Genomic DNA, 27,849 nt, shown 5'->3' on the forward strand with positions numbered 1-27,849 from the left:
TCAGAAACTCAGCGGCATATCGCCTCAGCCGAAGTCGTTTCAAATCCCATGTTTTTCCTTCTTCTATAGAGACGATTACAACTTCCCTTAAATAATGGCTGGCGGTTTCCAAAGAGCGCTGCCAATTGGGCTTACAATATTCTGCGGCGTTTTGAGTGGTTAGTAAACGTCAAGTAGCTTCTCTATATTCTACACAATGTTAATTGACTGGAAGGCTATTATACCTTCAAACCTGTATTTGCTCCTAAAGAGATCCCTAACGAAGAAAATGCCCCAGGTAAGCGATAAAATATACATTGTCAGAGAATCGTAGTTAATAAGATTGTGTAGACTCAACGAAAAGATAGCAGCCCCCTGGGGGGGGGGGGGGGGGGCGTATTGATCGCCCAAATAATGGCGGATGTACGTACGTTTGGAATAGAGCACCTTAGCGGTAGATATAAGATTAATAGGCAAGAAAGGATAATTTGTTCGTGAATCGCAATGAACTACTATTACTAGAGAGAGAGAGAGAGAGAGAGAGAGAGAGAGAGAGAGAGAGAGAGAGAGAGAGAATGAAACATTACCCAAGGTTGCATCATAGTCGACACTTCCAAAGCCAAAATATTTACAATCACTCATAAGGGATATCGCTTTTGCAATGTGGAGCGAGCCTCATTTTTTTCTCATTAAAAATATATATATATATATATATATATATATACGATATGGTATTAAATAAATGGTGCGTCGATACCCCAGAACAACTTATCCCAATCTATTGTATTCAAGTCCATCTTTCCTTCCAGCATCTGCCAATGCTGCTCAAGCAGTACATTCTCCGTTTCTGTGCCGATATTTTGTTGCACCGAACTCATACGGATCTCTTGGTTCGCCGATTCTGGTGTCATTGGAAATGAATTGTTGTAGGGAGCTATCCCCGAGACTTGTTGTTGCAAAAGATCCAGAGCGCGGTGCTTGATCTTGTACTTCCGAAGAATCTTAATAGATAGCTCTAATAATTTCGCTGCTGGAGGGAACTGGTCTTGGACTTCGTGCAGAATTTTCCATGCCCCGGCCACCTCATCCTCTCCTTCTGTAGTGTCCTCTGCATCACCTGTGAGACAAGCATTCAGCACGAGTGCAATGCTAGCCAGGAATACACTCCGCAGCACCATCGATAATCTCAGACGAGATCTAAAGAACGGCAAATTTTCGTTTTGTAGCTGATGATCGAGCTCAAAAACTATTCTGGCTGACCTCAGGCAGGCATCGCGTGAATATGCGTACGCCGGATCGATGGTCCCCTGAGCTAAATATGGGAGATGAATCTTACACAGCTGGCGGTGAACTAGTAGATTCAACATATAGCGCTGTGCAGTAATAAATAGTGAGCGTCGAATATCTGTGGCAGGAAGTTCATCCAAGCCAGGGTAGTTGACCGAAAAGAAGCTCGGTGCATTCTGGATGAACTTGTTAAGCTTTGCGTCGACATCTAGTATGTCCTGGTATGCTATAGACTCGGAAGCCTGTGTACCCAGAGGCGTGCGGTCTAGCAAAGCCCGACAAACTTCTGCTAAGCGGATGCGCTGGACGAAATACGACATACAAGTCGCCTCAGTTTCTGGTCTGTCGATGATATCTACTCCTTCAATTACGTCTTCGTCGTTTGTGTTCCGTGGCTTGTTTACTGCCATCTGGTGTTTGTGGATAAGATAAACCCCTTCTTGTGGACAACTGAATTGAGCAAGCGTCCTGTGAGCCGGTTAGCATAAAGCTCGTGAAAAGGAAATACTGAGACTCTTGTATGTCCAAATACTTACCAGTCAGTTGCAACCATAAACCACCAGACCCTTCTACCGATTTCCTTTTTTGCCTCACTCATTCGAACAAGCGTCGGCATTGAGCTGGCGGTAGGGTCATCGATACGATGTAACAATAGCTCTGTGGCCATTGAAATGGCGTACATAAAGACATTACGGGCACGAAATGAGACGCTCTCGTGATTACAAAAGACAAAAAAGAGGATGATGAGCCCCTGGATGCACTCTAGCGATGCGTGGGCTGTTTTTTGAGAATGGCCGATGACATCCAGAGCTTGCTTGATCCAAAATGTCGACTGACCGTTCGCCTCGGCTGAATTTGCGAATAAACATCTGATATCGTCGGGAGGCGACCACGCATACGTTGTGCTCGCACATATACTCAGAAGTAACAGCACGCCGCCAACATCAACGCGGACGTTTGCTTCCAGGCCAGCGTAGATATCTTCAACGAGGCTCTGGAGTGAGGGGACATGGACAATGTGGTAAAACAAGGAAATATCAACTATATACTTCTGGAGTATAACGCGCATCTCATCTCGCTGCGGCAGCCAGATGCACTTCACGACGTCCATTGGTCCTACCATAGAGGGAGCATGATTATTTTGAAAAGAGGGATTCTGGAAAGTATAGGGCGGTTGGCCAGGGGCCAGCCGAATGGGACAGGTGCGGAAAATGATGGGATCAGATATTAATGAGTCCTGCTGGACGTCTCAGTCTCACAAAGCACTTATTACGACGCGGGAGACAGTCCCAAGGGAAGGGTTGGGTTGCACGAGCTCACCGTCAATACTTGATCTGAACAGGATCGCTCAAGCTGCAGTGCATCTGCTGTCAAACGCTGGAGTCTGGGAGGCACAGGGCGTGAGACGGTGGCAGGGCTTGGATGCGCCGACCTCTCAGACTCATTCTTGGGCGTTTCTCTCTGGCTCGGGGGAGGCTCAGTCCTTTCCCTCCCCTGCGCCGCGACGATGCTCTCGAGGCGTTCCAGCCGGGCCAAGAGGTCCATCGTGGACATGTCCTTGACAGCAGGAGACTCTACCGGCGGCCGGCTTCCAGCCGCAGGTGCCGCAACCGCAACGCCTTCATGCTGGCAAACGACGCCGCGAGACGTGCAGTTGGAGCATGGGAACTGGCGACTGCAGCGCAACTTCCGTACCCTACACAGGTGGCATGAAATAGGACGTTGTCTCGGTTGCCGACCCATCTTAGAATATCATTCGGTTGGTTAATCCAATAGTTTTACTACAGGAGAGTCCATGGAACAAGGTCGCAGCTGCAGTTCAGGTCCATGGGCATTGGGGGATGGCTGAAGGTTGACAAAATTTTCCGCGGAGCTTCCACGGAGGGTTTAGTCTCTGACATCATACAGACGAGGTTAAGGATACATGAGTAGGTATATAAATTATGAACCATAGTGCTTTGTTTCTTCTGGTCTTCTTATTTTTCTTTTCCTTTTCTGTTTTTGGCGCTCGTTAGATATGCCGTAGAAGAGTTCTGTATTGACTTAATCGGAGCACAATTCATAAACGTGTTGTGCTGTGACACAACATCTGACTCTGACACCCGTCTTATATGGGGGTCACTTCATTGAATGTTCTTATCTCAGTACACCTGATCTCCGTGCTGGTTAAGTGGCAATCCCCAGTCATTACATAATTCAAAAATATGCAGGTACTGGTGGCGCATAAACTTAGATGTCCCGTTTACGGAGTGTCGTAGAGTACACAGTAAGAGCTACCAGTTGGTTGATTGGCTGCGTGCCCGGCTGATCTAAAGCTTCTCGGGAAATGCTTATTCCTGCTCAGCGCCCTTCGCTCAACTTGATCTGATATTCATCCATACTGCTCAATAAAACCAACTAACCCGTATGCTGTGCTTGAGACATATTCTAGAGGTTTTTCGGCTCCCATCAACCGGCCTTGAATACTCAGTGACCTGGGATCTGCGAATCGCGTTTACCTAATTCTTAATATATCTGACCCCCCTATGCAATGATCTGACTGAGCCGCAACACCCATAAATCTACCATCCTCCGCCTGGGCTCCTGGGGCGGCTATTCCCATCCCCTGAATATCTCCCATCGTGAGCCTCATTTTCACAATGATGTTACTCTGCCGGCGGCGTTCTCTCTCTCTTTGGGTCTCTCCCATTCAGAAATACAGGGATGTCACCGCTCAAGCAGGACGCCAATGCCGGTATCTCTCAGTGCACGCATCGCTTCGGTCTAAACAGACGCCAGATTTCACTTCGGGCTTTACCAGGAGCTATGACCCTACGGTGGAAGCTGGCCGTGGCCCAATGTTTAGAAAAGTAAATTTCGGAGTGCCGCAATTCTATCCTCGTGATTTGAAGAGACGTGTGGATGATTATGTCGTGGGCCAGGATCGTGCCAAAAAGACTATATGCTCTGCTATATTCAACCACTACCAGAATTTGAGGAGGAGGCGCCAACACGAACAAGAAGACAAAGAGAAGCATGAGAAACTGATGCGGCAGCGTTTCGCACGTGAGAGGGAGCTGTCTCAGAGGCGTTGGGACAGTCTTCCTGTTGAAGGTGAGTTGACCACTCGCAGATATCAAGATCTCCATTGATAACACAGTCTATCAAGAGGAAAATGTTCCACAAAGTTCCCCAGCCCGTCAGATACCTGAGCTATGCGTATCCGAGACAAATTCAGCAGCCCCTATCTTTAAGCCAGAAGATCCGGCGATTCCTGAGCATATCAAGATCGACAAGAGCAACATACTCGTGATTGGGCCGACGGGTGTTGGCAAGACGTATATCCTAGAGTAAGATACAGATGTTTCAACGTCGCAAGCATTTGCATTTAGCTAATGAGAAATTTCAGAACTCTTAGCAAAAAGATCCAAGTGCCGCTCACAATCTGCGACTGTAACTCCATGACTCAAGCGGGTTATATAGGGCAAGACGTGGAATCCTGCATTGAAAGGCTTCTCATAGAAGCCAATTATGACGTGAAAGCCACAGAACATGGAATAGTTGTTCTTGATGAATTTGACAAGTTGGCGAGAAGAGAAACAACGACGGGTCGAGACGTGAGCGGTGAAGGTGTCCAGCAGGCTTTACTTAAGCTCATTGAAGGCACAAAGGTTACCATCAATGTTAAAGACAATCGCTCGTCCCGTGCGACCACGCAGATTCCTACAAACTACAATGCATCTGGAGCTCCAACTCCCACACTGCCAGTAAACAGCCCTCCAGGTAAAGTGGATCAATACACCATTGATACTACTAACATCCTCTTTGTCTTCTGCGGTGCTTTTGTCGGACTGGATAAAATCATCCTCCAGAGGGTTACGAAACCAGCCATGGGGTTCGGAGGAGACCTTCAAAGTCGCCATACTGGACCTGGAAATGCTCATATTTTGCCACCCGAAGTATACTCTCACCTGGCACATTATAGTCCGCAATCGGCATCCTCCTTTACCCCGATAGATCTGGTAACGTCTGAAGATCTGCAGCGGTTTGGATTCATCCCTGAGATTATAGGCCGGTTACATAACATCTGTGCTCTCAGTCCTTTGTCGAAAGAAGATCTCTTTCGAATTCTAACAGAGCCACGCAACAGCCTGGTAGCTCAGTACACTGCCCTATTTGAGACGTATCCATCCCAGGTCTATTTCACGGGGAAAGCATTGACTGCAATTGCGGAGCGTGCTCTCGCAGCTGACACAGGCGCACGAGGACTAAAAATGGAAATGGAACGCGTGTTGGCCGAGCCAATGTTTGATGCTCCAACGCCTTATGTTCTCATCACTGAAGCCTGCGTCAAGGGGTTTGAAAAGGCGGCTTACTGGGGGAAGGATGGTCGACATGAGCTCATTGACCGGCTACAAGAAGAGCAGCTTGACTCACACAACCCACAACACTCACCAGAACGGCTAGGGCAAGCAGATGAAGGTAGGGGGTGAAATCAGACAAGCGTGGAGACGTTACTTTCCGATGTAGCACATAATCTGTAAGGATGGTTTGAAAGGTTCCCAGAGCAATATTTCCTTTCGAAGATTAATGGCGGGTATCTTCACTGGGCGACAAAGGAAGGGTGTAATAAATGAAAATGCTACTGGCTTTTGATGCAACAACATTTTAGACTCGTCACTTGAGTTATCAACGCCATGCGAGAACCCTGTCTTGCATACTCTCTAAGACTAAGCTATACATGTACAAATGTCATTTGACAAAGCCCCCCATGCCCGCTCCAATCGTGCGAAGCAATGAGTGGCAGTATCGTGTTTTTCTTTTACTGTTTAGGAGGAGACTGAACAACACCCTTGCCGCTGTATCCGGGAGAGGAGATACCAGTGAGGGGATCCGCGCCTTGAGCCTATTCCAACGAGTTAGCCATATCCATATCCAATATCGAAGCAACGTCAAACAAGACACATGGGAGAAGAGATATACCTTGAGGATCTCGTTGGTGGCCTCCTGCCACTCCTTGTTCATGGTGTGAGGTGCAGGCTTAGCAGCCAGTCGGATACCGGCGAAGAGAGCGAGACTGGAAGCCAGGCCGATGACAACGCCCCAGGCAACGCGGGCACCAGTTCCGGGAGGGTCAACGGTACGGGGGCCGTGAGGGCCGAAAGCAATCCAGTATGCTGCGAAGATGACTCTGGGTTAGCAACTGCTTGAGCAAAAGAAAGCAAAAAAAAAAAAAAAAACAAAGAATGTAGGTGTGAATAGTGTAATATGCATGTTGACGGTAGCTCTTTTCAAGGATCAGGAATAAACCCCACTTCGCCCGATCAAAGAATTGACAGTGAACAGCTCAGCTCCTTTCGATTGATGCTCGATTTCCACCGCAATCCAGAGACAGCTTCCCAATCAATCTTTGACGAGCCAATGCAGATCCATGGAGGTCAAGAGGGCTCTCAAATGCCGCCGTTCCGGACAAGGCGAGTAGCTCGGCAAGCTCTTTCGTGCTTCCGGAGGGAATTTTGACACAAAAACTTCAACACGGCACGCCACCTACCGGCCTTCTTCTCCTGCAGGGTCAACTCCTTCCAGTTGCCCTTCATGCGGTCGCGCAGGGCCATCCACAGGTCGGCCTGCTCCTGGAGAGGCATTCCCTCCCATCGCTTCTCGATGTTGCTGAGGGTCGGGTTGGACAGGGCCTGGGTGGACATGGCTCGGGACGCCAGCCGGGTGCTCTGCGTCAAGGCATTGCCTCGCAGGACCATGGAGCGAAGCATTTTGGGCGGATTGGCGATGGTAGAGGAGCTCGGCGGAGGTTCAATTGAGACGTGGCAGCGTCGTTGCCGGTGGTTGTTCGGTAAGGTGGTGCAGCGAGGGGATTTAATTCCCGTGCTCCGTATGGCTTTTGGCTAGAAAATCATACGACTCTAGTTAAGCTGTTTGGAGTATGGAGCGATTAGTGCAAAATTCTTGACTCTAGCAGCTATATTATGTAAAGCGAGTCTAAGACAGCCAATGGCCGAAAAATTGCCTACCAATGCAGTGCCGAGATTTGATGTAAATTCACCAGTGCACGTGATGAAGCAATTGTATCTACGTTTATAGGTATTATAGTATTTACATCCTCTGTTTGATACCGCTCCAGCCGTTCCTCTACGTGTGTACCATCACTCGTTGCTATTAATTTCCTAGATTGCATAGATCTTGATTATCGCATATTGCGCTAATAACCACGCAAAAAATTTAAAAATTTCGCAGCCAGCATACTAGGGTCTGTCCGTCATCCTGGGTACACCCCAAAGGTACATATCCATGCAGCTTGCGCTGCTGCGACGCATTAGCGGGTATCGCATCCTGCATCGTAGTAGTACGTATCGCGCGCCGTCATCAAGCAGCCTCACGCATTGTGCTTGTGCATTAACCCAATACAATCCCACATGCAATGTCTAACAGGGCTCTTCGCCGGGCATTATGGCTGAGACACCGCTTAATAATAGTAGTTCAGCTCCCGCTCCAGCTCCAGAAGTGAAAGATGACATACCGCCCAAGCCTTACCATGCGAAGCGCCCTCACAAGAAGTCCCGGTCCGGCTGCCAGAACTGCAAGGCGCGCAAGGTCAAGTGCGACGAATCGAGACCAACCTGTCGGTCATGCAAGCTGAGGCAGGCCGACTGCGTCTATCTGTACCCTCAGAAGACGCAGCAGTCTGTAGAGGCGCCTCCATCGCAACAATCATCGGCGCAGCTCAAGTCTGCAACCGCTTCCTCGACTAGCATCGCCGATATAGCCTCAGCGTCGTCCGTCTTGTTTTCGGCGCCTGTACTTGCATTGGCGGATAAATACAATGGCCAAGCGCCCATGATACCCACCGAACTGCTCCTCCTCCCGACCGGAATCGACACGTCAGATATGAAGGCCCTCTGGTTCTATGCGACTCAGACATGCGGTTCCTTCTCTACAATGGCCAATGAGGGGCACAGGTCAATCATGAGAAGCCTGCTGGTTCGCTACGGATCCGAGTCGCCTTTTCTGATGGACACCATCTTCGCCCTTTCTAGTTCACACATGCTGCATTTGAACCAGCAGTTCGATGCGCAGCGTGCCCTGACATATCGCGTCAGGTCCCTGGCAGGATATCGCAAGGCAATCGAGGAAGCCAACCCGGTAGACTATCCTGCCCTGCTGGCAAACTCTCTGCTTTTAACAGCACTATCGTCTCAGAATTTCAGAGAAGCTGATAGCAAAGACCTGTATATTCTCGACTGGCTTGTCGTATGGAAAGGCATCATCCTCGTAATCAACCTTGTCTCCAAGTCTACCTTTCTTGAATCTGGCATGAGGACTCTATTCAGCCGACCGCTTATAGATCTTGAGAAATCTGCCTCCTTCATCCCTGAGAAGCTTCTCGCCATGGTTTCCGCCATCCAGCCGGGTGATCTCGACTACCCCTTCAAAGAAGCCTATGACCAGACGTTGAAATATCTGGGGAGTTTATATATGGACTTAGCAGAAGGCCCCTCAAGTTTGATGAGTCTAAGAGTCATAACGATCTTTACCTTTGTCCCTAGGGAGTTCATTGATATCGCTCGCAGTTTACAGCCGCGCGCTTTGGTGATTCTTGCTTACTTTGCAACCTTCTTCAAGCTAGTTCAGTCTGATGTTTGGTGGCTAGAAGGCATTGGAGACCGCACAATACGGGACATTTGCAAATACATTACCCTGGAATGGTTTGACTATATGCGAGTCCCTTTCATGGCTCTTGATATACATAGCAGCATAGAGCTGGCTAGGGTCATACTCGGAGATACGGAGAGCGTTTCGCCTCAAAAGTACCATCTCATAGACTATGCTGCTCTGCAGCTAAGCTGACTCAAAGTTGCAACCGGGAACTGATTCACGGCTGTAGCGTTGGAGGGTTTATATCCATATTATGAAGCTATAGATTTAATGAAGTATGAAAAAGACACACGACACATTTTCTCAGATAGCTTTAATACGATTTTTTTTATATATATTAATAGTTGTAAATGTCCCAGCTATTGTACATATAGCCCGCGGATAGCAATGTTTGAAGAAATCTTACTATCAGATAGCTGTTTACTACTATACTAGTCTATACACAGGCTTACTATTCCCCAGCTCTTGGGACAAGCTAGCTAAAGCCTTTTTAGTTCTTCTCCAACTCCGCCAGAATCTTCTCACCCTTAGCCTTGGCTGAAGCAAGGTCACCAACCATGTAGAAGGCAGCCTCAGGCAGGTTGTCACCCTCACCGTTGAGGATGGCCTTGAAGGAGGCAATGGTGTCCTTGAGGTCAACGAGAGCACCCTCGATACCAGTGAAAACCTGGGCGACGGTGAAAGGCTGGCTGAGGAAACGCTGGATCTTTCGGGCACGCTCGACGGTAAGCTTGTCGGCCTCAGAAAGTTCGTCCATACCCAGAATGGCAATGATATCCTGGAGACCCTTGTACTCCTGGAGAATCTGCTGGACACGGGTGGCGGTGTTGTAGTGCTCCTGGCCAACGATACGGGGGTCAAGCATACGGGATGTTGAGTCAAGAGGGTCGACAGCGGGGTAGATACCCAACTCGGAGATACCACGGGACAAGACAGTGGTGGCGTCCAAGTGAGCGAAGGTGGTGGCGGGGGCAGGATCAGTCAAATCGTCAGCAGGGACGTAGACAGCCTGGACGGAGGTAATGGAACCCTTCTTGGTGGTGGTGATTCGCTCCTGCATACCACCCATGTCGACGGCGAGAGTGGGCTGGTAACCGACGGCAGAGGGAATACGACCCAGCAGAGCAGACACCTCAGAACCGGCCTGGGTGAATCGGAAAATGTTGTCAATGAAGAGCAAGACTGTGTGAATAGGACATTAGCAAAAAGTACGTTCGAAAGAGGGTAGAATATCGCAAAAAGCTTACCATCCTGGCCTTCCTGGTCACGGAAGTACTCGGCAATGGTCAAACCAGTCAGGGCAACACGGGCACGGGCTCCCGGGGGCTCGTTCATCTGACCGAAGACCAGAGCGACCTTGGACTCGCCATCAAGCTGAATGACGGAGGTCTCCTGCATTTCGTGGTACAGATCGTTACCCTCACGAGTACGCTCGCCGACACCGGTGAAGACAGAGTAACCACCGTGAGCCTTGGCGATGTTGTTGATCAGCTCCTGAATGAAGACGGTCTTGCCGACACCAGCACCACCGAAGAGACCAATCTTTCCACCACGAGCGTAGGGAGCGAGCAGATCGACGACCTTGATACCAGTGACCAGAATCTCGGCAGAGGTGGACTGGTCAGTGAAAGAGGGGGGGTCGGCGTGAATGGGCAGGAACTTGTCAGTCTTGACAGGTCCTCGCTCGTCAATGGGGTCACCAGTGACGTTCAGGATACGACCAAGAGTGGCAGGGCCGACGGGAATGGTAATGGGAGCACCAGTGTCAGAGGCCTTGGCGCCACGGACGAGACCCTCGGTACCTATCAAACTCATGAGTTTTTTCCGGCCTTGTCTAAACGATGATAATCAGGGTTCCTTACCGTCCATAGCAATGCAACGAACAACATTTTCACCCAAGTGTTGCTAGACAAGACGTTAGATGAGTTACTTTTGGGCGTCCCACAATATCTACTTACAGCAACCTCGAGGACCAGCTTCTGGTTGTTGTTGGTGGTCTCCAGGGCGTTCAGGATAGGAGGCAGCTTAGCAGTGTCGAACTTGACTATGGCATAATCAGTTGTCTGCTCAATACCGCTTGAATGCGTTCCGCGAACGAATATAAAAAAAAAGCGCAGGGTTTTTACTAACCGTCGACGACGGCACCAATAACCTAGAACTGCTGTTAGCCGCAAATCCCACCATTGAGTCTTTCTTATGAGCTCAGCCTACCTGGTGGATCTTGCCATCTCCGACGCTCTGGGTGCTGGCGAGCCTGATGGCGGAGGGGAGTCGGAGAGAGGCTGGTCGGAGAGCTCGTCGAGCGGCAAAGGATGGGCGGGCAGCCCTGGCGAGGGACGAAATGCCGCTGTGGGGGGGCAACGCAGTTAGAAAAAGTTCCAATTCGCATGCAGGTGGGAGTACAAAAGCTGAAAACACCAGATTGAGGCATCTCTACTCACCTCTTGAACATCTTGGCAGATGACAGAGAGCAATCAGCGATGGATATGCAAATGAGTTGGTTAAGGCCGGGAGAAGTTTTCAAAATGAGCAGTTTTGGTCGGGACAGCGACTACTCCAGTCAGAGCTTTCTTCCGGGTCACGTGCAGCCACTAGGATTGGCTTTTCGGCCTTGGACGGACCCCATTCCCCATCGATCCGTTCACCCACCCAGGAAACTGAGAGATTTCCAGCTAAAACTCGCAGACTAGGTGAAAACTACTGCTGCCTCCGTGTCTTTCCGGCTAGCAGGGCTCTACGTCCTTTTCGGTTCTTGCTGCCCGCCTGGCATCTTGAAACACGGTGTTTCATTGATGCATCGCAGTCGTCTACGCAGGTGTAAGACACGATTCTGCAGCGCACTTTGCACTCAGTCACCAATATCAAGCCATCCTTGCCACAATCAATAATTTATCATTGGTAGAAGAAGAGAAGAAAAAAATTACAACCTTTACTTAGATCGCCCGTGACTTGAACTCTCTCAGCTTTGTGTTGCCTGGTTCAAGATGCGATGAACTCGATGTTCAATTGTGTGCCAGACACCGACCTCCCCTCTGAGCGTATACCCATGTGTCGAGTATTGTATACCTACTTCTCAGCCGAAGGTCGCGGGGTGCAGAGGAAGAAGATGCAGTCTCATATACTTGCTTTTCCATACACATTACTTGTTAGCCTATGTACAAACTACTCCGGCCGCCCGATCCTGGTGAGGAGTCTGGCGCACACTATCTTTTTTCCATGTACTTATACATACGCACGACTCTCATTTCACCATTCTCTCAATCCTCCAATTCTCTCGTTAGCTAAGCAGCACTCGAATACCAAACAACAGAGCATGTATCCCAGCGCTCTTTATATATGCAAAAATTCAATAACATTGGAACTGAAATTGAGTAGCACTATCAACTAACTGCGCCTTCAAAATCTTTGCAAGGAATCCTACCGCCTATACCGTTCATCTGGGTTCAAGATATAACTGCCAAGCTCCCTATTATAACCAACACCCCCCATATTGATGATTCTGAGCCTGGTTGCTCTAGGAGATGCTTCCTAGTTGAAGAATTAGCCTGCATCCATATCTCCTTTTCCCTGTACGCTTGCAGTAATAGAACAAGATTTCCTAAGCAACAAAGCGGAGTTACTAGGCGGAAAAATGTACTCTTTATGAACTCTGTGAACAAGTATGGTATCTGCATTGGTGATGTCGACTGACACTCATAGGAGAGAGCAAGGCAAGCCCCAAGAATCCGGGCTACGAGTGTCGGCGTGGGATGGGAAGTTGCTGGTGATAACCCCAACTGAGATGGCGATGGCAGTGATGCAGGGCTATTCATGTCAGCCTCTTGCCCTTCGTGCGTTTCAGTATTCATGCAAGCATCAGCATAGGCTGCTGCTTTATCCGTGAGCGCTATGCTCTGGGTCTCTAATTCTGCTATTGTCTTTTCAAGGGAAGCCAATTTCTCTCCCATGCGTATGCGTTCTTGATCGATTTGCTCTTCCATCTCTGTGCGTTTTTGGGCCATTTGCTCTTCCATATGTACGCGTTCTTGTTCGATCTGCTCTTCCATATGTGTGCGCTCTCGTTCGATTCGCTCTTCCATGAGCATGCGTTGTTGAAACATTTCTTCCTCCATGAGTACACGTTCTTGGATAATCTCCTCTTTCATATTCATACATTCCCGACAATCTCCATGGGTAGTATTTGGCTCTCGGCTCTGGTACTGGTCTTTATTGCGTGCGGTGATAGACTCGACCATAAAATTTGCAACATCACATCCGCTATCACCCGTAAAGTCATCGACAGAATCACTTGCCATAGACTTGCTCGCGTACACAGCATCAGCTTCAGTGTCGTTTCCGCAGACGAGTGCATTGCGTTCACTCCCAGAGTCGCTATCATTCCAGAAGTTGGCACCTGAAAGTTCATCAAAGGCTGAGCGCCGTTCGCCGCCATCTGCCGCCTCCACGCCGAAATCTGAGACACACGGAGAAATATCCTTGGCTTCAATCCTAGGGCTTTGCTCACCGATGGTGAAAACATCGCCGTCCACTGGCGCTTCGTTGTTATCCTTGATTTCGGGTATTTTAGCTGCTCGTGTCACCGAATTGCTCTTATCATCACCGACAGCTTCCAAAACAGCTTCCTTTGCTGCTACAGGGCTTGTATGTTGATCCCATTTGATTGAAGACTCAGGAGTTACATTTTTTCTGCTTTTGCGTAGATTCGGGGAAACTGGCTCAATCCTTCGAGCGAAATGGTCAGGTGCATCAGGGATCCAACTTTTCGCTGCCGAAATGTCCAGCGGAAGAGGGGGCCCACGATTCGACATAATTATGATCCTGTTACTGTTAGTAAGTTCTAAGCAGTAATCCAAATCAAAGGTGGTGAGCCAGGGGGGGAGAATATACACATATATATGTAGAGACGAGAGAGAGAGAGAGAGAGGCCTAATAAGGAAATCAGGTGGAATAAAGGCATAGGTTGTGAGACCTTTACTACCGGCGTTTAAACCGACTTTATAACAGCTATGAAATATAACACTCTGCTTCATAGTAAGGGAGGAACTAGTTCGCGAGGCCAGCACATGATGCCAAAGATGAAACCGCACCTTTCAATAAAGAAGCTTGATTCCAAAGAATTTTCCATTGTCTCTTTGTTGCTCACAATGCTTCCTTCACATTGGATTTTCTACGCTATGCAGCTCTGTCAAGGGTCAAAAGAGCGCTTCTCTTTCTTTGACTACAGCGAATAAGGTTGGCCTATACAATAGGGTATATAATAGCGGGGAATACAAGACATAGCTAATGATATGCGTATACAATAGACTTAGTCTTTCTCCAGTCAAGATTTCGGACCCCTCTTGTCTAAATTTAGATGCAGTAAATTTCTCTTCAATGCAAGGTCAAAGCCCCATTCAGCTATTTTGAGGCAAACAATGGCTGCCTAGCCATACCAACCTCTGGCCCCCGGGCCGGTAGCAGACAGTTCCTGCCGATGTTCGATCATGGGCTCTTTAAGGCCCAGTGTATCAATTATATCCTGCCAGGTTTCCATGTCCATGGATAGAATAGCCTGGTGCTTAGAAGTTGACTGACGAACAGCCCCAGCATCGTCTCCTTCTCGATCTACCGGTGCTAAACACGGTGTTAGTATCAAGACGTATGGTCATAACGAATTTCCACAGCAATCTGCATCAATATGACACTCACCTAATGCGGGGAGCCCATCTTCGTCGAAATCAATTTCCACTCTTCCATCTCGAATAAGAAAGCTCACATAGAACAGATTCTCGATAGTTTGTCCAAAAGACTTGGGATTGACCACAAATCTCATCAGGTCAATACCACCTGTGCTCCGTAACCCATGCTCGTGCATTAGCCGAGTCTTTTCATCTTCCTCCATATCATCTGTGATCAAGTCTGCGACTGTTTCTTGGGCATTGGCCTGGATCCTGTAGAGCTGCTGAAGTATCTTCCCGCAAATAATAGTCAGATCATTCTCCCTCTTAGCGAGGTCATCGACATTGAGTATTTCGGGTCGCGTCTCCGTCAGGCTATTTGGACGAAACGGGGCACTCCGTTTTGCTGCCTTGCGCACCTTCTTTTCGACCGATAATGGGCCTAGAAGGAATCCAGGGAGCGCAGGTCGCCTGATATATGGCAAGCACGCGAAACGGCCAAGGTGGGCCCAGTTCATCATGTCTCCTTCATCTCCTATATCCCCGCTATCATCCTCATGCGCTCTATCATGTACAGTGTGCCGTCGTTGTCTCTGGGTGCTCGAAAGCTCTAGGGATTGGTCATTGGCAATCCCTCCACCACTTCGCATATATGTGATGCACTTGGAAATGAAATCGTCGGCGTCGATTCCTTGTGACAGGCTGCCTTGAGTGAGTCGCAGGGTCTTGCGGTACGAGAGGTCGGTTGTGCTGACAAGCAACCGTGAATCAATGGTGGCTTCTGTCGTCTGTCGTACTTGCTTGGACAATTCGTTGGCCCGCAAAATGGTCTCGTGCAGACCATGAGAATCGCCTTGTAGATATTCTTCGCTATTTTCCGTGATGTTTCGAAGAAGGTCACGAAATCCCTGCTGGACTTTTCTTCTTTCTTCTAATGGTTGATCTGGATCATATACATCATCTGAATCGCTATCGTCCTCGTTATCGTCGTCGTCGATTGTATATTCTGGCGCTCGCTGGGGATTCCGCGCGCCCCCAGAAGTCGTCGTATCAGTACGCTTTCGCTTGGTGCTGGACTGCGCTTGTGTATCTTCTCTCTGCCTCATGACCAAACTCTCTCGACGAGCCGGTTGGCGGCGCGACTGGCGTGAGCCATCAGACTCAGAATCTGGAGAATCTGTACGACGGGCTGACATGGCTGCGGATGGGAATTGTCATAGCCGTGATTGGAAGACTAATAGAAAAATATTTCATGATGACAGCATGGTTGCAAGTCTTGGCGACGGCGGGAGCTCCTTGCTTATTTGGCAACAGAGCAGTTTGGAGAATCCATGGGCTCGCAGATAACGATAGGTAGGTAGGTAGTCTAATGCCTATCAAAAGCGACGGGGCACGACGCGCTTTCCGAGACTCTTTACGCGGTACGGCGTGTTGCACTAATAGGTAGTCGGCGGGTGCTTTGGCCGATTAGTCCCAGGCAGGCTGCTAAGGCCCAGGACTAGAGCTAGAAGATGCTCCGCATTTCTACTGCTGTTGCTATGAAAAAGCTCCTACAGCTTAGCAGTGTGCATAGTGTTAAAATCCACAGGCTAGCAAATAACTGTAGAGGGACCAAAGCTCATACGAGGTAGTTCAAGTTGCTGCTAGGGTAGGCTGATTCTCGTCCCATGTACAGGGTAGTATGCTTGATATTCTGCTGCAGATTCCGAGGGTCTTGTTTCGCTATCCGGGTACTATCGAGGGTCTAGACTTGTTAAGATATGGCTGCTCCAAAAGAGCCAAGAGGCTAATGGCTGCAGCACATGTCGGCGAACTTGCATGCTGCAGTCTAAGCCGCACATAATCTTTCGTTCGACGAAGCAGAGTACCTGCCGAATGCCCAAAAGGCGTAATCCTCCTAGGCACCAGAGCCTCGTATCATGTACTGTAGGTTATCGGCTCCATGTAAAATGCCAAGATTTACTCCGCCATAATCGTTGCTCCCCGCCCCAATAATTCTCTGCGGAGAGCCAGTCGCGTGACGATTCCCGTCGCTTGCGAAGCTTGTCTTGTCTCTAAGAGCCCGCTGGAATGCATGGGAACATAAGTAGAATATCCCCCCCTTTAGCTGGGATGTAGAGTCAACTTCGACTCTTGTCATCCTGTATCTCCGGAAGAGATACTTTCAAAGACGATAGCCTTTGGAGTTTTGGCAAACAACCCCATTTTGCTTCGCCTTCGCAGCATTCGATCCCCGTCACTGGTGTTGTAGTAGCAGCTTTATATTATATCCGTTCTTCACTTTGGTGTATCTTGCTTCTATTACTAGTATCCGCTACCTACTAAGCAGCGTTTCCACAAGTATCAATTTCGTGTAAATCCTGCTGGAAGACTTGATATACGTTGTCCTGGAATCGCCTTGATTGAATCCCTGGTGTTTCCTTGGTGTTTGTGCTCTCTGGTTACTGCGTCACCGCCGTCATGACAGGAATAGCTTCCGCGCCTCGGTACAGCGCAGACGACTTTGATACAGCCTCAGTTCACTCTGCGGCTCCCTCCTATGGTATGTAGATCTCCATATTGACCATAGTTTACAATTGAAAACGCCCATAGGTGGCAAGTGCCTTGGCATACGGAGCGTTTGAATCACTAACGCCAAGGATAGTCTCAGAGGTGCCTTCATACCGCTCTCGGACGGCACATAGTGAGGCCCCTCCGTCATATGCGGCGACAGCTGCGACGACAGCTGCCGTAGCAAGGACGTCATCGCGGAGAGATGCTCTCAGGACACAGAATTCTTTGCCCGGGAGGCAGACAATTGGACTGCCACCGCTTCCACCGCTTGCCTCACCAAGCGCCCTGAACACTCACAATTACCGGATCCCTACATGGTCGGCCAATAACGCACCGGCAGCCCGTCACTATCGCAATGTGGCGGAGAGGCGAGCTACTGACGGATGGCTGCAGGCTGCAGCTGCAGAATTGATTGTTGGCATGCGAGACTCTACAATCAACCGACAAAATGATAGTAGCGAAGCTCCCCCTCGCCCATTAGAAGATCCATACTTGGTCGGTGAGCAAGCCGCCGCAGAAGCCCGCCGGCAAAGGATAGCCAGAGAGGTTAACGAGAGCATGTTGAAAGAAGAGGATAAGCAATGGGACTGGATGCTGGCTCAGATGAAGACTCGGGAAGAAAGAGATAGACCTTGGACTCGGCTTCGACAAGAGGCAGCAGCTCAAAGCCGGCGGAGAACGTTATTCGGACGGATCGGTGGACGATTACCACGATGACAAGGACTGCCAATTGTACTTACCCCTCCTTATATGTAGCAGTACCCATTGCTATCTATCTTGTATATGGTTTATTTTGTAACCCATCTCCATGCGTTGGCGCCCCTGGTTGACTTAGATATGCCTAGATATCTCATATGTAGTGTATGGAGTGATGGAAATAATAAATATTTGCCTGCTAGTGGTTTTGATTTCAATCTTTGTATTACCGTTGCCTTATGAAGAAAGAAACCACCCTGGACAGTCCTCATGGGCGGACAAAAAATTTGTTATACATTACCATGGCCTGAATCGAAAAAGTAGAAACTGGACACAGTATTTACGTGGTTCGCCATGCCACACAGCGCGTAGTAAAAAAAAAAAAAAAACACCCCCTTAAACCATCCGACGTCTAGAGAACACCCAATGAATGTGGAACGCTGATCGGAGCCATTTAGTTGTAAATATCCGTTAAACTGTGAAACGCAATCGTCTCGGAAAGATCGAGTTTAGCTCTTCGTGTTGAGTAAAAGAGCAACGATGAGCCTGTAAGGGGGGAATATTAGCATGGGTCACATAGGATGAATGGAATCGATTGCTTACCCGTAAAGACCCAATACTTCGCCAAAAATAAGAATTAACACCATGCCGACGAATATCCTAGACTGCGCCATGAAGGCACGAACACCGTTATCGCCAACAATACCAATGCAGTATCCAGCTGCCAGTCCGGTCATTCCTACAGATATGCCGCAGCCAAGGTGCATAAAACCTCTAAGCCGTATGTTAGCGAATTATAAAGGAAGCTCCTGGTTGATCGGCCCGACGAACGTGAATAAACTGTAGCTCTTTGCTGAGGGGGCGGCGAGATCTTCTGCGATGAGGACCGCAATAACAAGCGAGTAAACTGCCAGGATACCAGACATGATCACTGGAATCAGACACTAGGATATGTTCAATAAGTCTAGAATTCCAAGATCCATGATAGTTCAGGCGCCCACCTTCATGATCAGATCCGGCCGAAAGGTGCCAACGCCGGCAATACCGATGCCTGATTTAGCCGTTCCATAGGCAGCACCGATAGCTAATAGTCCATATAATATTTAGCAAAGTCGAAAAGATCGGAGGATTAGGAGTTAATTCGGGATGGAAGTCGTACATCCAAATATCATTGCAGCTGCAATGCCGCCCTGGATTAAGCGTGTCAGTCAGCTAATGCTGGGATCTCCTTTTATTGAGCGGCGAGAGCTTACCATCCCGATGAAGGGCGCAAATTTGGGAGCAAGTTCCGACTCCATGATTGTGATGTAGCCACTGGCGCAGGGAGAGTAGAGGGAATGACGGACGTCGATACCACAGCTAAGGCGCGACCAGATGGTAGAAGAATGGCTTCGGCGCCCGGTGTTGAAGCTGGCGTCATGGCAGCCAATAGAAGCGATTGAGAATCACGTGACTTGAACCGACCTATTCCTCTCATTGGCTGGTTTGCCCCATTCGCATCCCTGAAGCATCTTTCGGAGTACAGACTAATGCTCCGTGGAGGTACCACCACAGCAACATGAGCGACTACATGTACATGTATCTACGTATAATTGTCTTATTACCTCGCCTGTAGCGGATTGATTGCCTGAAGCTCTGGAAAGCGCAGTGGATGCTCTCGGCTACTCGTTAACTAAGGAAGTCCTGACCGGATGCCACTTACGAGATACGGCAGCTCTCTGAGCCACATCAAGTTCATCAGGCAACAAGTAAATTTCTTCTATTAAAGAATAGCGTCCAGGGCAATTTCTAGTAATATGATGCTGTAGCGACTGCGCCTTGCCTTGGGGCGGGCGGTGTCTGAATGAAAAAGTTTACATAGGTACTTTAATGGGCGGTCCTTGACGGGATGTACTGCGCTGTTAATTGCGCTAGCCTACGCAGTCTTGGAAGCCAACCAATTCTCTTGTCTACTGTAGGCTGTTAATAACATTCTGGGCGTTTAGGGATTTATCTTTGGGCTCGAATACGCTACTATTGTTCCGAGTGTTGTTCAATACTGGGGCCACCGATATGGAGAACAAAGGCACTTAATAGCACGTAGTGCACACTTTAACAGGTTCTTTGCATAGGCGGTCTTGAGTGCCCCATAGCTTTCAGCGTGGTGCACTAGGCCTGGCGTTGCCTTGTCCTGCGGATAGGTCGACTCCCCTGTAGGCGGTGCGGCGGTGCCAACAGCACGCCGACCCAATCCCACTATCCCTGAGCACTCCGTAATACGCAGCGACCACTTTATGTACTTCCCATTCCCCAGCCTAGCAGTTTATCAGACAGCCAAACCACCTACTAGCCACAAGGTAGGTAGGTCGGTCGCCAACCAGCCATATCTGCCAGTCCAGCTGCAAAGGACTCACTCCATCCAGGTTACTGCTCGGCTTGACGGCTGTTCTGCATCGCGAGGCGTCCGCTGCGCTGGATAAGAACGGCCTGCCTGGGTTCGAAACGCGACCGCCATCGTCACCCACGCCGCAAGCAAATCTTGCGCCCACTCCCCTTATGCAACCTTCTTGACACGACGCAGCGTCCGTATCCCAAGGCTACAAGATAGCAACATTGACAGAAGCGTCTGAACACTGGGGCTTTTATTGACCTTGGTCAGTACCTGTGAACGGCTTTGAGAAAGGGAGACGAGCGCTCCACCACCTGCTCCCCTTTCTGGCGCGGCCGAGAATTCATTCCAAAGGGGAAGTGCTTTCCCACGCAAGGCTACAAATATCGATACTCTCACCACACTGGCCTACAACGACACGCGAAGCATCGCTGCCGACTGCGACATCTGGCTGGCTAGAATCAGATAGAGTCTGACCGCCCTAGCGGCTGGCCTTACGCACCACTCTTGGCTCGTTTGTCCCCCCCCTCCCGTTGAGTCTGCTGGGAACACACGATCTGACTACTCTCGCCGTCCGCAGCGCAGGAAACATGGCCGACTACCAATATAATTCCCGGGCACCTCCTGGCCAACGCCAGCAGCGGGGCTACCCCGATCAGAACGGCAATTATCAACGGGATGCCGCGTTTTCAAACATCTTTGGTGCTGCCCCCCCTCCGGGAAGGTCGCAGACCATGACATCGGCCTCCGTCCCGCCAATGCTTGACCAAGGAAGGACACACACAATGTCATCTGCCTCTGGCATGCATCGCCAACCCCCCCCTCGTCCTGGCCAGGGGTACTATAACGACCGTGAACCGGCCCCGAGACCTCGGCCTGTCGATCACATGGCTAATGGCAACTATCCGGGCCAGCGCTCTGCTTCGGGGCCTCAAGTTCCTTCCCCTCAAGCACAATACTTGCAGCAGCAGCAGCAGCAAGCTAGGCGTCCATATCCAGGGCCTCCCGCTGCAGGGCCTCGATTCGACTCTCGTGGCCCGCCGCTACCATCCGGGGGTCCAAGGGGCCCAGTCCAGAGGCCATATCAAGGAGGACCGCCTCCTGCTCTGAACAGCGACGCATATCGATCGCAATCCCTAGCCTCCATGCCTCGCCCGCAGATGTATCCCGGGCAAAATACCTATCATCAGTCGTCTGCAAATCATTTCCGGCAAGCACCCTATAACAATCAACAAGCTCTCTCCAGGACAACCGCTCAAGGTAGGGTAGTCCCGGACCGCCATGATGACCGTTCAATGTCATTAACTGGTGTTTACCATCCTCAAGATCGAGATGGCACACAAACCATGAGTGGGCGAGTTATTCCTAACCGGCGAGCGCCGACCGATGCCAGCTCAAGCTCAGGGTACTCAGCCCAAACAGCCCACTATGCCCCTATGCCAGGGACGCAGACGCGGACAGCAACTATGACGTCTACAAGTAGCACTGTAGACCATGGAAGAACTTTCTCTATGGCTTCTATGATGTCTACAGCCTCAACCATAACCCCGTCTGAGTCTGATGCAGGCACGCTTGTTCAAAGACCAGGAAGAAGCAGATCCATCGACAGCGAGCGCCCGACCACTGCGACGACGAAGATCCGAGCTCCGCTTGTATACCCGGCCCTTCTTTCACGGGTGGCCGAATGCTTTAGGCAGAAGATCATCGTGGGCGACAGAACGAAGAACGAGCTCACATATAAGAATGCTTTTTCTGGTTCAGAGGCAGTCGATGTACTATCTTACATCATTAGAACGACTGATCGAAATTTGGCGCTATTACTCGGCCGTTCGTTGGATGCTCAGAAATTCTTTCACGATGTCACGTACGAACATCGGCTACGAGACTCACAATCCGAAATGTACCAATTCCGAGAAAGTCTGATGGATGAGCCTGAAGAGACGCCTGTGAACGGCGTCTTTGTGCTGCTCTCAGAGTGTTATTCGCCTACTTGCACGAGAGATCAGCTCTGCTATTCTATTGCTTGCCCTAGAAGACTGGAGCAGGTTTCTAGGTTAAACCTGAAGATTACCTCTGGACTGCGCAAGGAAGACTCTGCTAATGTCAACGATGACGAGGTTGATAAAACTGATGAACAGAAGCTCTGGATCAATTCGGTGCCAAAGGAGGTTGCTGACGCAGTCAGTGAGCGAGAAAAGAAGCGACAAGAGGTTATATCTGAAATTTGCTATACCGAACGAGATTTCGTCAAGGATCTCGAGTACCTGCGCGATTTCTGGATTATTCCTCTGCGGTCCAAGGCGTCGCCGATACCTCTCCAGCGGAGAGAGAGGGTTGTCAAGAATATCTTCAGCAACATCATTGACCACCCAAGTGTTCATAGTGTCAGCTCACGATTTGCAAGCGCTCTGACTACCCGACAACAGAAAGATCCTATCGTGCAGAATATCGGTGATATTTTCTTGGAGTATGTGCCACAATTTGAGCCCTTTATTTTTTACGGCTCTAGACAGCTGGAAGCCAAATTTGAGTTTGAAAACGAGCGTTCAATCAACCCTTTCTTCTCCAAGCTCGTTGACGAAATTGAGCGGCGAAAAGAATCGAGAAAGCTGGAGCTTAACGGTTATCTCACCAAGCCAACAACGCGTTTGGCCAGATATCCTCTGCTGCTGGAGAATGTGTTGAAATACTCGGAAGATGGCAGCCCCGACAAGGAAGATATTCCAAAGGTTCTCACGATGATCCGAGATCTTTTAGGAAGAGTGAATGCAGAGTCTGGCAAAGCCGAGAACCGGTTCAACTTGCGAAGACTTCAGGAACAGCTTCGATTCCGACCTAACGAGCGGGTCGACTTGAAGCTTACTGAAGATGGCCGCGAACTTGTGTTCAAGAGTCAGTTCAAGAAGTCTCCTACTGACCCAGCTGAGTTGACGGCTTTCCTATTCGATCATGCCGTTTTGCTCGTTCGCATAAAGCAGAATGGTAAGGCCGAAGAGGTTAAGGCATATCGACGACCAATTCCCCTGGAGCTGCTTGCCATTCGAGAAATGGAAGAGGTGATCCCGTCAGACGGTGGCGTTAAGCGATCGGCATCTAGCTTGCTGCCGGCTATACGAACCAATGCGGGAGACACCAAAAAAGGAGAAGGCTGGCCCATTACCTTTAGGCATCTTGGCAAAGCTGGATATGAGCTCACGGTCTATGCTTCTAATCAGGCAGCGCGAAAAAAGTGGCTCGAACACATTGATGCTTCACAACAGCGGCTCCGAGCGCGAGCCGACTTCTTCACGACCAATATTATCTCTAGCAACTTCTTTGGTGGAACAAACCAGGTTAACTGTGTCTCACCATTTGGTACGTCTTATAATTCCCCTTACTTTCCATCTTATGATACTTTGGTTTTTTGTGAAAAAATTGAGAGCTAACTAGTGTGTACAGACGGAGGCCGCAAACTTCTTTATGGCACTGACAACGGTGTCTATATCTCGGACCGCAAGAACAAGGATGCGGTTCCTCGACGTGTCCTAGAAACAGCCAGTGTCACCCAGATTGATATTCTTGAAGAATACCAGCTTCTCCTTGTTCTATCAAATAAGACGCTACTCTCTTACTCGCTTTCTGCCCTGACGTCTGACGATCCTGCTCTGGCTAAGAGACCTAAGAAGATTCAAAACCACTGTAGCTTCTTCAAGTCTGGCATCTGTATGGGTCGACATCTCGTGTGCTGCGTCAAGTCGTCAACACTATCTACTACGATTAAAGTGTTTGAGCCCAATGATGCTATGACCAAAGGCAAGAAGCAGAAGGGTCTTGGAAAGCTCATGGGTGGTGGTTTTGATGAACTGAGGCCATTCAAGGAGTTCTACATTCCCACAGAATCGTCTTCTGTGCACTTCCTAAAGTCGAAACTGTGCGTGGCATGTGCCAGGGGCTTTGAAGTCGTCTCGCTCGAGACACTAGAAACGCAGTCGCTGCTTGACCAGGCAGATACCTCCTTGGATTTCGTGGCCCGCAAAGAAGGAGCTAAGCCCATCCACATCGAACGTCTCAACGGAGAATTTCTGCTCAACTACTCCGAATTTTCCTTCTTTGTCAACCGAAATGGCTGGAGAGCTCGACCAGAGTGGAGAATTGATTGGGAAGGTTCACCTCAGAACTTCGCGCTTAGCTACCCCTGGATTCTTGCATTTGAGCCGAACTTTGTTGAGTTGCGCAATATTGAGAATGGTGCTGTGCATATTGTACCTCATAAGAATATCAGGATGCTTCACAGCAGCACTCACGAGGTATGTACCCCTAGACCTGAATTCAACCAACAAGACATGTGTTGTTCCATTTACTAATTGGTTTACGATAGATTATATTCGCATATGTAGATGAACGAGGGGAGGATGTAGTAGAATCCATCGATTTTTGGAAGAGCAGCAAGCGATCGGACGTGTTTGGCGCACAACCGGCCTCATAAACTACCGAACAGCAATAATGGTAGTCTTCGTTCAACAACATTTTAGAACTCTTTAATTTCCAGGAAATTCTTCTTGGATCCTACGAAGTCGCAAAGATATCGTTGCCTCATTCCTGAGAGCAATATATTTGAGCAAACAGTTTTAACCCTGTTTCTTTCTTCTTTGCTATTCCCTTCTTTGTTTTTTTTTACCTGTTACATACGCCTTATTAAGCACTTCGACTCCAGTCGGGGCGAGATGGGGTATCTATACTTTATATGAGCGCAAAAAGAATCAAGAGGCATCCTTGCAATTGCCTTTAGCGCCTACAGAGGTCTGTCTTAATGCCATTCCGCCTTTTTTATTTTTATTTCTCTTTCTTCTCTTTATTCGTTCTTTTTCCTGCTTTTGTTCGTAAGTGAGTGGCGAGAGTGAGTTGGCGAGAGCAGGACCGGCCAGCAGTTGAGCTCACCCAGAGCCATCCGGAAGGGGGAATGGAATTGGAGTATCAAAATGAAGGAAAACGTATACGTAGTTGAGAGTGGGAAGCTTTGTAACTTAGGGGGGTAGGATTTGAAACCTGGTACTTTTTTTTTTTTTATTTTTTTTTTAAAGAGGACGTTCATAATTGGAGGTAGATTCATTTACACACAAATACCTGTAGTAGACCGGGCAGCTCGCAGCTTTTAGCATATTTGTTTAAGAATTCATGTAATGAGTGATTGATTCAAAGGGTTTCTAGGCAATATTTACTTATGCTTAAAGTATTCCAAGCCTGCCTGCTGGTACAAAAATGGTAGTGGACAACGAAAGTAGTGTGACGAGAGACAAGAAACAAAAAGATGGATAGAGCGCTACAATCTAAATTAATAATCTATGGTGATTCCTCATCATGACTGGTTTTCTCTCTTTCTCTCACCGCCGGAGATACTAAGAACACGACCATTGTGAAAAACCACAACCGTCCAACGCTGTTCTCTCCTCTTTCTCCGCCCCCTTTCCCCTTCCCAGAAGCCTATTTCATCCAGCAGCACCTCCACGACCGTCATAGCACGGAGCGAAGAAGGTGCAACTCCGCTGGGACGCGGAGCTCGCGTGCAAAGGAGGTGGAGACCAAGGAGCTGGGTAAAGACGAGGCCAAAGGTTGGCTTGTTCGCCTTGTAAGATGCGCTGGCCTGGGCGGGGCTGAAGATGGACCGCAGAGTCGGGTCGGTAGAAGAAGCCGATTTGTAGGCGGTGGACGACGACGACGATGATGAAGCAGCGGCGGACTGTTGCTCTGGTAACTGCAGGGTCGAGTTCAGGTTCAGGTTTAGGTTCTCATGGCTGTGAGATTCTGAGGCGTGGGCGCCGGAATCTGTGGAGTTGATGAGGATGACGAGGGGGTTTGAGGGGAGAGTTCTGGAGAGACGGCGGAGGCGGGTGGCTAGGAGACGAAGAGCGGCGTGGGCGGCTGGTTTGTCGCGCTGGGTGAAGAAGCTGGTAAGGAGGGAGGAGAAGTGGGTTATGAGGAGGATGTCGGGAGGAGTGGCTTTGGCGTCGTTTTCGTCGATTTGGATTTTGGCAGCGTTGTGGGTGTCCGGCTCTGTTTTTGCATCTTTCGTATTGGAGATATCGTGAGATTGAAGTTGAGGAGGTTGAGGTATCGTTACTGGAGATGGTGGTGGTGACGGCGTTTCGTCTTCGTCTTGGCTATCTTGAATCTCGGCGACGACAGACGCTTCCTGTGGCTTCTGCTCCTCTATGCTCGTGATAATAGCATCACCAGCATCACCAGCATCACCGGCATCACCAGCATCACCAGCATCACCGGCATCACCACCACCACCAGCAGTAGAACCAGACTGTGCTGCTGTTACAATAGTCGTCTCTTTAGCTGATTGCATCTCCCCACCTCCAGAGGCAGCAGTCGTGGCGTCCAAATCCGCCAACACCTCATCCAGGCCATCCATATCGAAGACGCGCGACAGCATGATGCGATCCAGACAGTCTTTCCTCCGGGCCGCAATTTCATCGGCGGCCGAGACATTTTTTGCCTTGAGCTCGGCCGTGATGGCGTTTTTCAGCAAGACGACGATGGTGCTCGGCGGTTTGGGTGTAATGACCTGAACTTTTTGAACGGCCTTGTCGAGGAGAGAACATGCCAACACTTGGAGCCCCAGCTGCGACAACATGATGTTAGATATCGTCTCCAACCAGGAAGAGGGCGGGAAACAGAGCAATAGAAAAAAAAACACGAGAGTGATTACAGTAGTAGATCAGGGAAACCTACCATCACGCCCACTCCATCTTCATCCTCTGCGCTTATCCCCACAACGCTCCCTCGCTCAAAGCCGCCAGAAAGAAGAACATAATCGTCCAGATCGTCACATCCACTCCGACACGGCCCCAGGCCTCTCACAAAATCGCGCCGCTGCTTCTCAATGCTCGCAAGAGTTGAGGCCGACACGGGCTTGGGCCGTGAAGGGTCTTGTTGATGGCCCAGTGAGGTGAGAATGTGAGGACGATCCGAGGTTCCCGCCATGCTCTCTAATGGCATTGATTAATTAATTACACGTCTGAACAAACTACCTTGGCTTGGTGCACCCGACGCAATGAAGCTGTTTGATCCCAAAGATGATATTGTTCTTGTTCGTCTTTATGACTGCAAGGCATGATTAACAATCGTTGTGGCCAGCTCCATCACATACCGGCATACCAGAGCGAATACAGAAAAAAAAAAAAAAAGAGCCTTAATTGAGTGAGTAATGCGAGATTGAATTGATGAGCCCAGTAGAAGATGATGGATGATTTGGCAATCCTATTATGTATGATGTTGAGAGAAGACGTTGATTGTGGAGTCGCCATCACAGATGAGAAAGCTGGCGCCAGTGAAGGAAGCCACCAAGTCTGGCCACCGAAGAATCTCAATGATACATAAACAAACCACACCACACTAGGCACAACTCACTCATGTTGCAGTCTATGAGGTGGTTCTATAACACGAGCAGCATACATTTTCCTTTTCTTTTTTAAACACCAGTTCGGCTAAATAGCTTCAACTACGCTTTCCATAAAAGACGTCAACTCGCGGCTGGCCAACTGCAGGAATTCTATTATCGCAGCTATGAAGTCAACATCGTACATGACTTCAGCTTATCAAGAAACGATCATCCCTCACATCTTCCATTCAGCTACCAATTAATTCATTTTTCAGAAACCTTTTATGTGGCAG

At 49.2% G+C, this 27,849-nt stretch overlaps 11 protein-coding genes across 12 annotated transcripts; 4 read left to right on the top strand and 7 right to left on the bottom strand.

The window, feature by feature from the left end:
- Positions 1-637: 637 nt before the first annotated feature.
- TrAFT101_010183 (uncharacterized protein) lies at positions 638-3,074 on the bottom strand. 2 transcript variants are annotated; one of them, XM_024908874.2, is made up of 3 exons: positions 2,587-3,074; positions 1,803-2,503; positions 638-1,734 (listed from the first exon to the last, which is right to left on the bottom strand). In XM_024908874.2, the coding sequence occupies exons 1-3, from the start codon at positions 3,007-3,009 to the stop codon at positions 714-716; spliced, it is 2,145 nt and encodes a 714-aa protein (XP_024755973.1). In that variant the 5' UTR covers positions 3,010-3,074; the 3' UTR covers positions 638-713. The 2 variants fall into 2 exon arrangements, with proteins under 2 accessions (XP_024755973.1, XP_065984994.1); XM_066128869.1 differs by having other exon boundaries at positions 1,803-3,074.
- Positions 3,075-3,624: 550 nt separating this feature from the next.
- On the top strand, positions 3,625-6,022 carry TrAFT101_010184 (uncharacterized protein). The gene is made up of 3 exons (XM_024910777.2): positions 3,625-4,359; positions 4,415-4,595; positions 4,655-6,022. The coding sequence occupies exons 1-3, from the start codon at positions 3,906-3,908 to the stop codon at positions 5,736-5,738; spliced, it is 1,719 nt and encodes a 572-aa protein (XP_024755974.1). The 5' UTR covers positions 3,625-3,905; the 3' UTR covers positions 5,739-6,022.
- Positions 5,865-7,205, bottom strand: CYA4 (Cytochrome c oxidase polypeptide 5, mitochondrial). Its single transcript, XM_024903953.2, has 3 exons — positions 6,797-7,205; positions 6,229-6,422; positions 5,865-6,151 (listed from the first exon to the last, which is right to left on the bottom strand). Exons 1-3 carry the CDS (start codon positions 7,014-7,016, stop codon positions 6,068-6,070), a joined length of 498 nt encoding a protein of 165 aa, XP_024755975.1. The 5' UTR covers positions 7,017-7,205; the 3' UTR covers positions 5,865-6,067.
- A 431-nt stretch (positions 7,206-7,636) lies between these two features.
- On the top strand, positions 7,637-9,237 carry TrAFT101_010186 (uncharacterized protein). Its single transcript, XM_024902797.2, has one exon. It carries the CDS (start codon positions 7,711-7,713, stop codon positions 9,106-9,108), a length of 1,398 nt encoding a protein of 465 aa, XP_024755976.1. The 5' UTR covers positions 7,637-7,710; the 3' UTR covers positions 9,109-9,237.
- Positions 9,220-11,457, bottom strand: ATP2 (atp2, beta subunit of the F1 sector of mitochondrial F1F0 ATP synthase). Its single transcript, XM_066128870.1, has 7 exons — positions 11,358-11,457; positions 11,128-11,263; positions 11,047-11,068; positions 10,875-10,960; positions 10,779-10,821; positions 10,164-10,718; positions 9,220-10,098 (listed from the first exon to the last, which is right to left on the bottom strand). Exons 1-7 carry the CDS (start codon positions 11,366-11,368, stop codon positions 9,407-9,409), a joined length of 1,545 nt encoding a protein of 514 aa, XP_065984995.1. The 5' UTR covers positions 11,369-11,457; the 3' UTR covers positions 9,220-9,406.
- An 836-nt stretch (positions 11,458-12,293) lies between these two features.
- TrAFT101_010188 (uncharacterized protein) lies at positions 12,294-14,041 on the bottom strand (the record flags this gene model as incomplete). Its single annotated transcript, XM_066128871.1, has 2 exons — positions 12,294-13,734; positions 14,004-14,041. The coding sequence occupies 2 exons, from the start codon at positions 14,039-14,041 to the stop codon at positions 12,360-12,362; spliced, it is 1,413 nt and encodes a 470-aa protein (XP_065984996.1). The 3' UTR covers positions 12,294-12,359.
- TrAFT101_010189 (uncharacterized protein) lies at positions 13,937-16,370 on the bottom strand. The gene is made up of 2 exons (XM_024901228.2): positions 14,605-16,370; positions 13,937-14,529 (listed from the first exon to the last, which is right to left on the bottom strand). Exons 1-2 carry the CDS (start codon positions 15,767-15,769, stop codon positions 14,339-14,341), a joined length of 1,356 nt encoding a protein of 451 aa, XP_024755979.2. The 5' UTR covers positions 15,770-16,370; the 3' UTR covers positions 13,937-14,338.
- Positions 16,371-16,657: 287 nt separating this feature from the next.
- TrAFT101_010190 (uncharacterized protein) lies at positions 16,658-18,022 on the top strand. The gene is made up of 2 exons (XM_024907038.2): positions 16,658-17,115; positions 17,218-18,022. The coding sequence occupies exons 1-2, from the start codon at positions 17,034-17,036 to the stop codon at positions 17,841-17,843; spliced, it is 708 nt and encodes a 235-aa protein (XP_024755980.1). The 5' UTR covers positions 16,658-17,033; the 3' UTR covers positions 17,844-18,022.
- Positions 18,023-18,331: 309 nt separating this feature from the next.
- On the bottom strand, positions 18,332-19,120 carry VMA11 (v-type proton ATPase 16 kDa proteolipid subunit 2; the record flags this gene model as incomplete). The annotated part of the gene is made up of 6 exons (XM_024903954.2): positions 18,332-18,368; positions 18,426-18,596; positions 18,654-18,766; positions 18,824-18,906; positions 18,982-19,012; positions 19,076-19,120. 6 exons carry the CDS (start codon positions 19,118-19,120, stop codon positions 18,332-18,334), a joined length of 480 nt encoding a protein of 159 aa, XP_024755981.1.
- Positions 19,121-20,077: 957 nt separating this feature from the next.
- TrAFT101_010192 (uncharacterized protein) lies at positions 20,078-25,594 on the top strand. Its single transcript, XM_024904471.2, has 3 exons — positions 20,078-23,544; positions 23,629-24,476; positions 24,548-25,594. Exons 1-3 carry the CDS (start codon positions 20,781-20,783, stop codon positions 24,653-24,655), a joined length of 3,720 nt encoding a protein of 1,239 aa, XP_024755982.1. The 5' UTR covers positions 20,078-20,780; the 3' UTR covers positions 24,656-25,594.
- TrAFT101_010193 (uncharacterized protein) lies at positions 25,339-27,417 on the bottom strand. Its single transcript, XM_066128872.1, has 2 exons — positions 26,908-27,417; positions 25,339-26,797 (listed from the first exon to the last, which is right to left on the bottom strand). Exons 1-2 carry the CDS (start codon positions 27,172-27,174, stop codon positions 25,526-25,528), a joined length of 1,539 nt encoding a protein of 512 aa, XP_065984997.1. The 5' UTR covers positions 27,175-27,417; the 3' UTR covers positions 25,339-25,525.
- Positions 27,418-27,849: the final 432 nt, after the last annotated feature.

The sequence above is a fragment of the Trichoderma asperellum genome, chromosome 6, assembly GCF_020647865.1.
Source record: "Trichoderma asperellum chromosome 6, complete sequence".
Taxonomy (NCBI): Eukaryota; Fungi; Ascomycota; class Sordariomycetes; order Hypocreales; family Hypocreaceae; genus Trichoderma; species Trichoderma asperellum.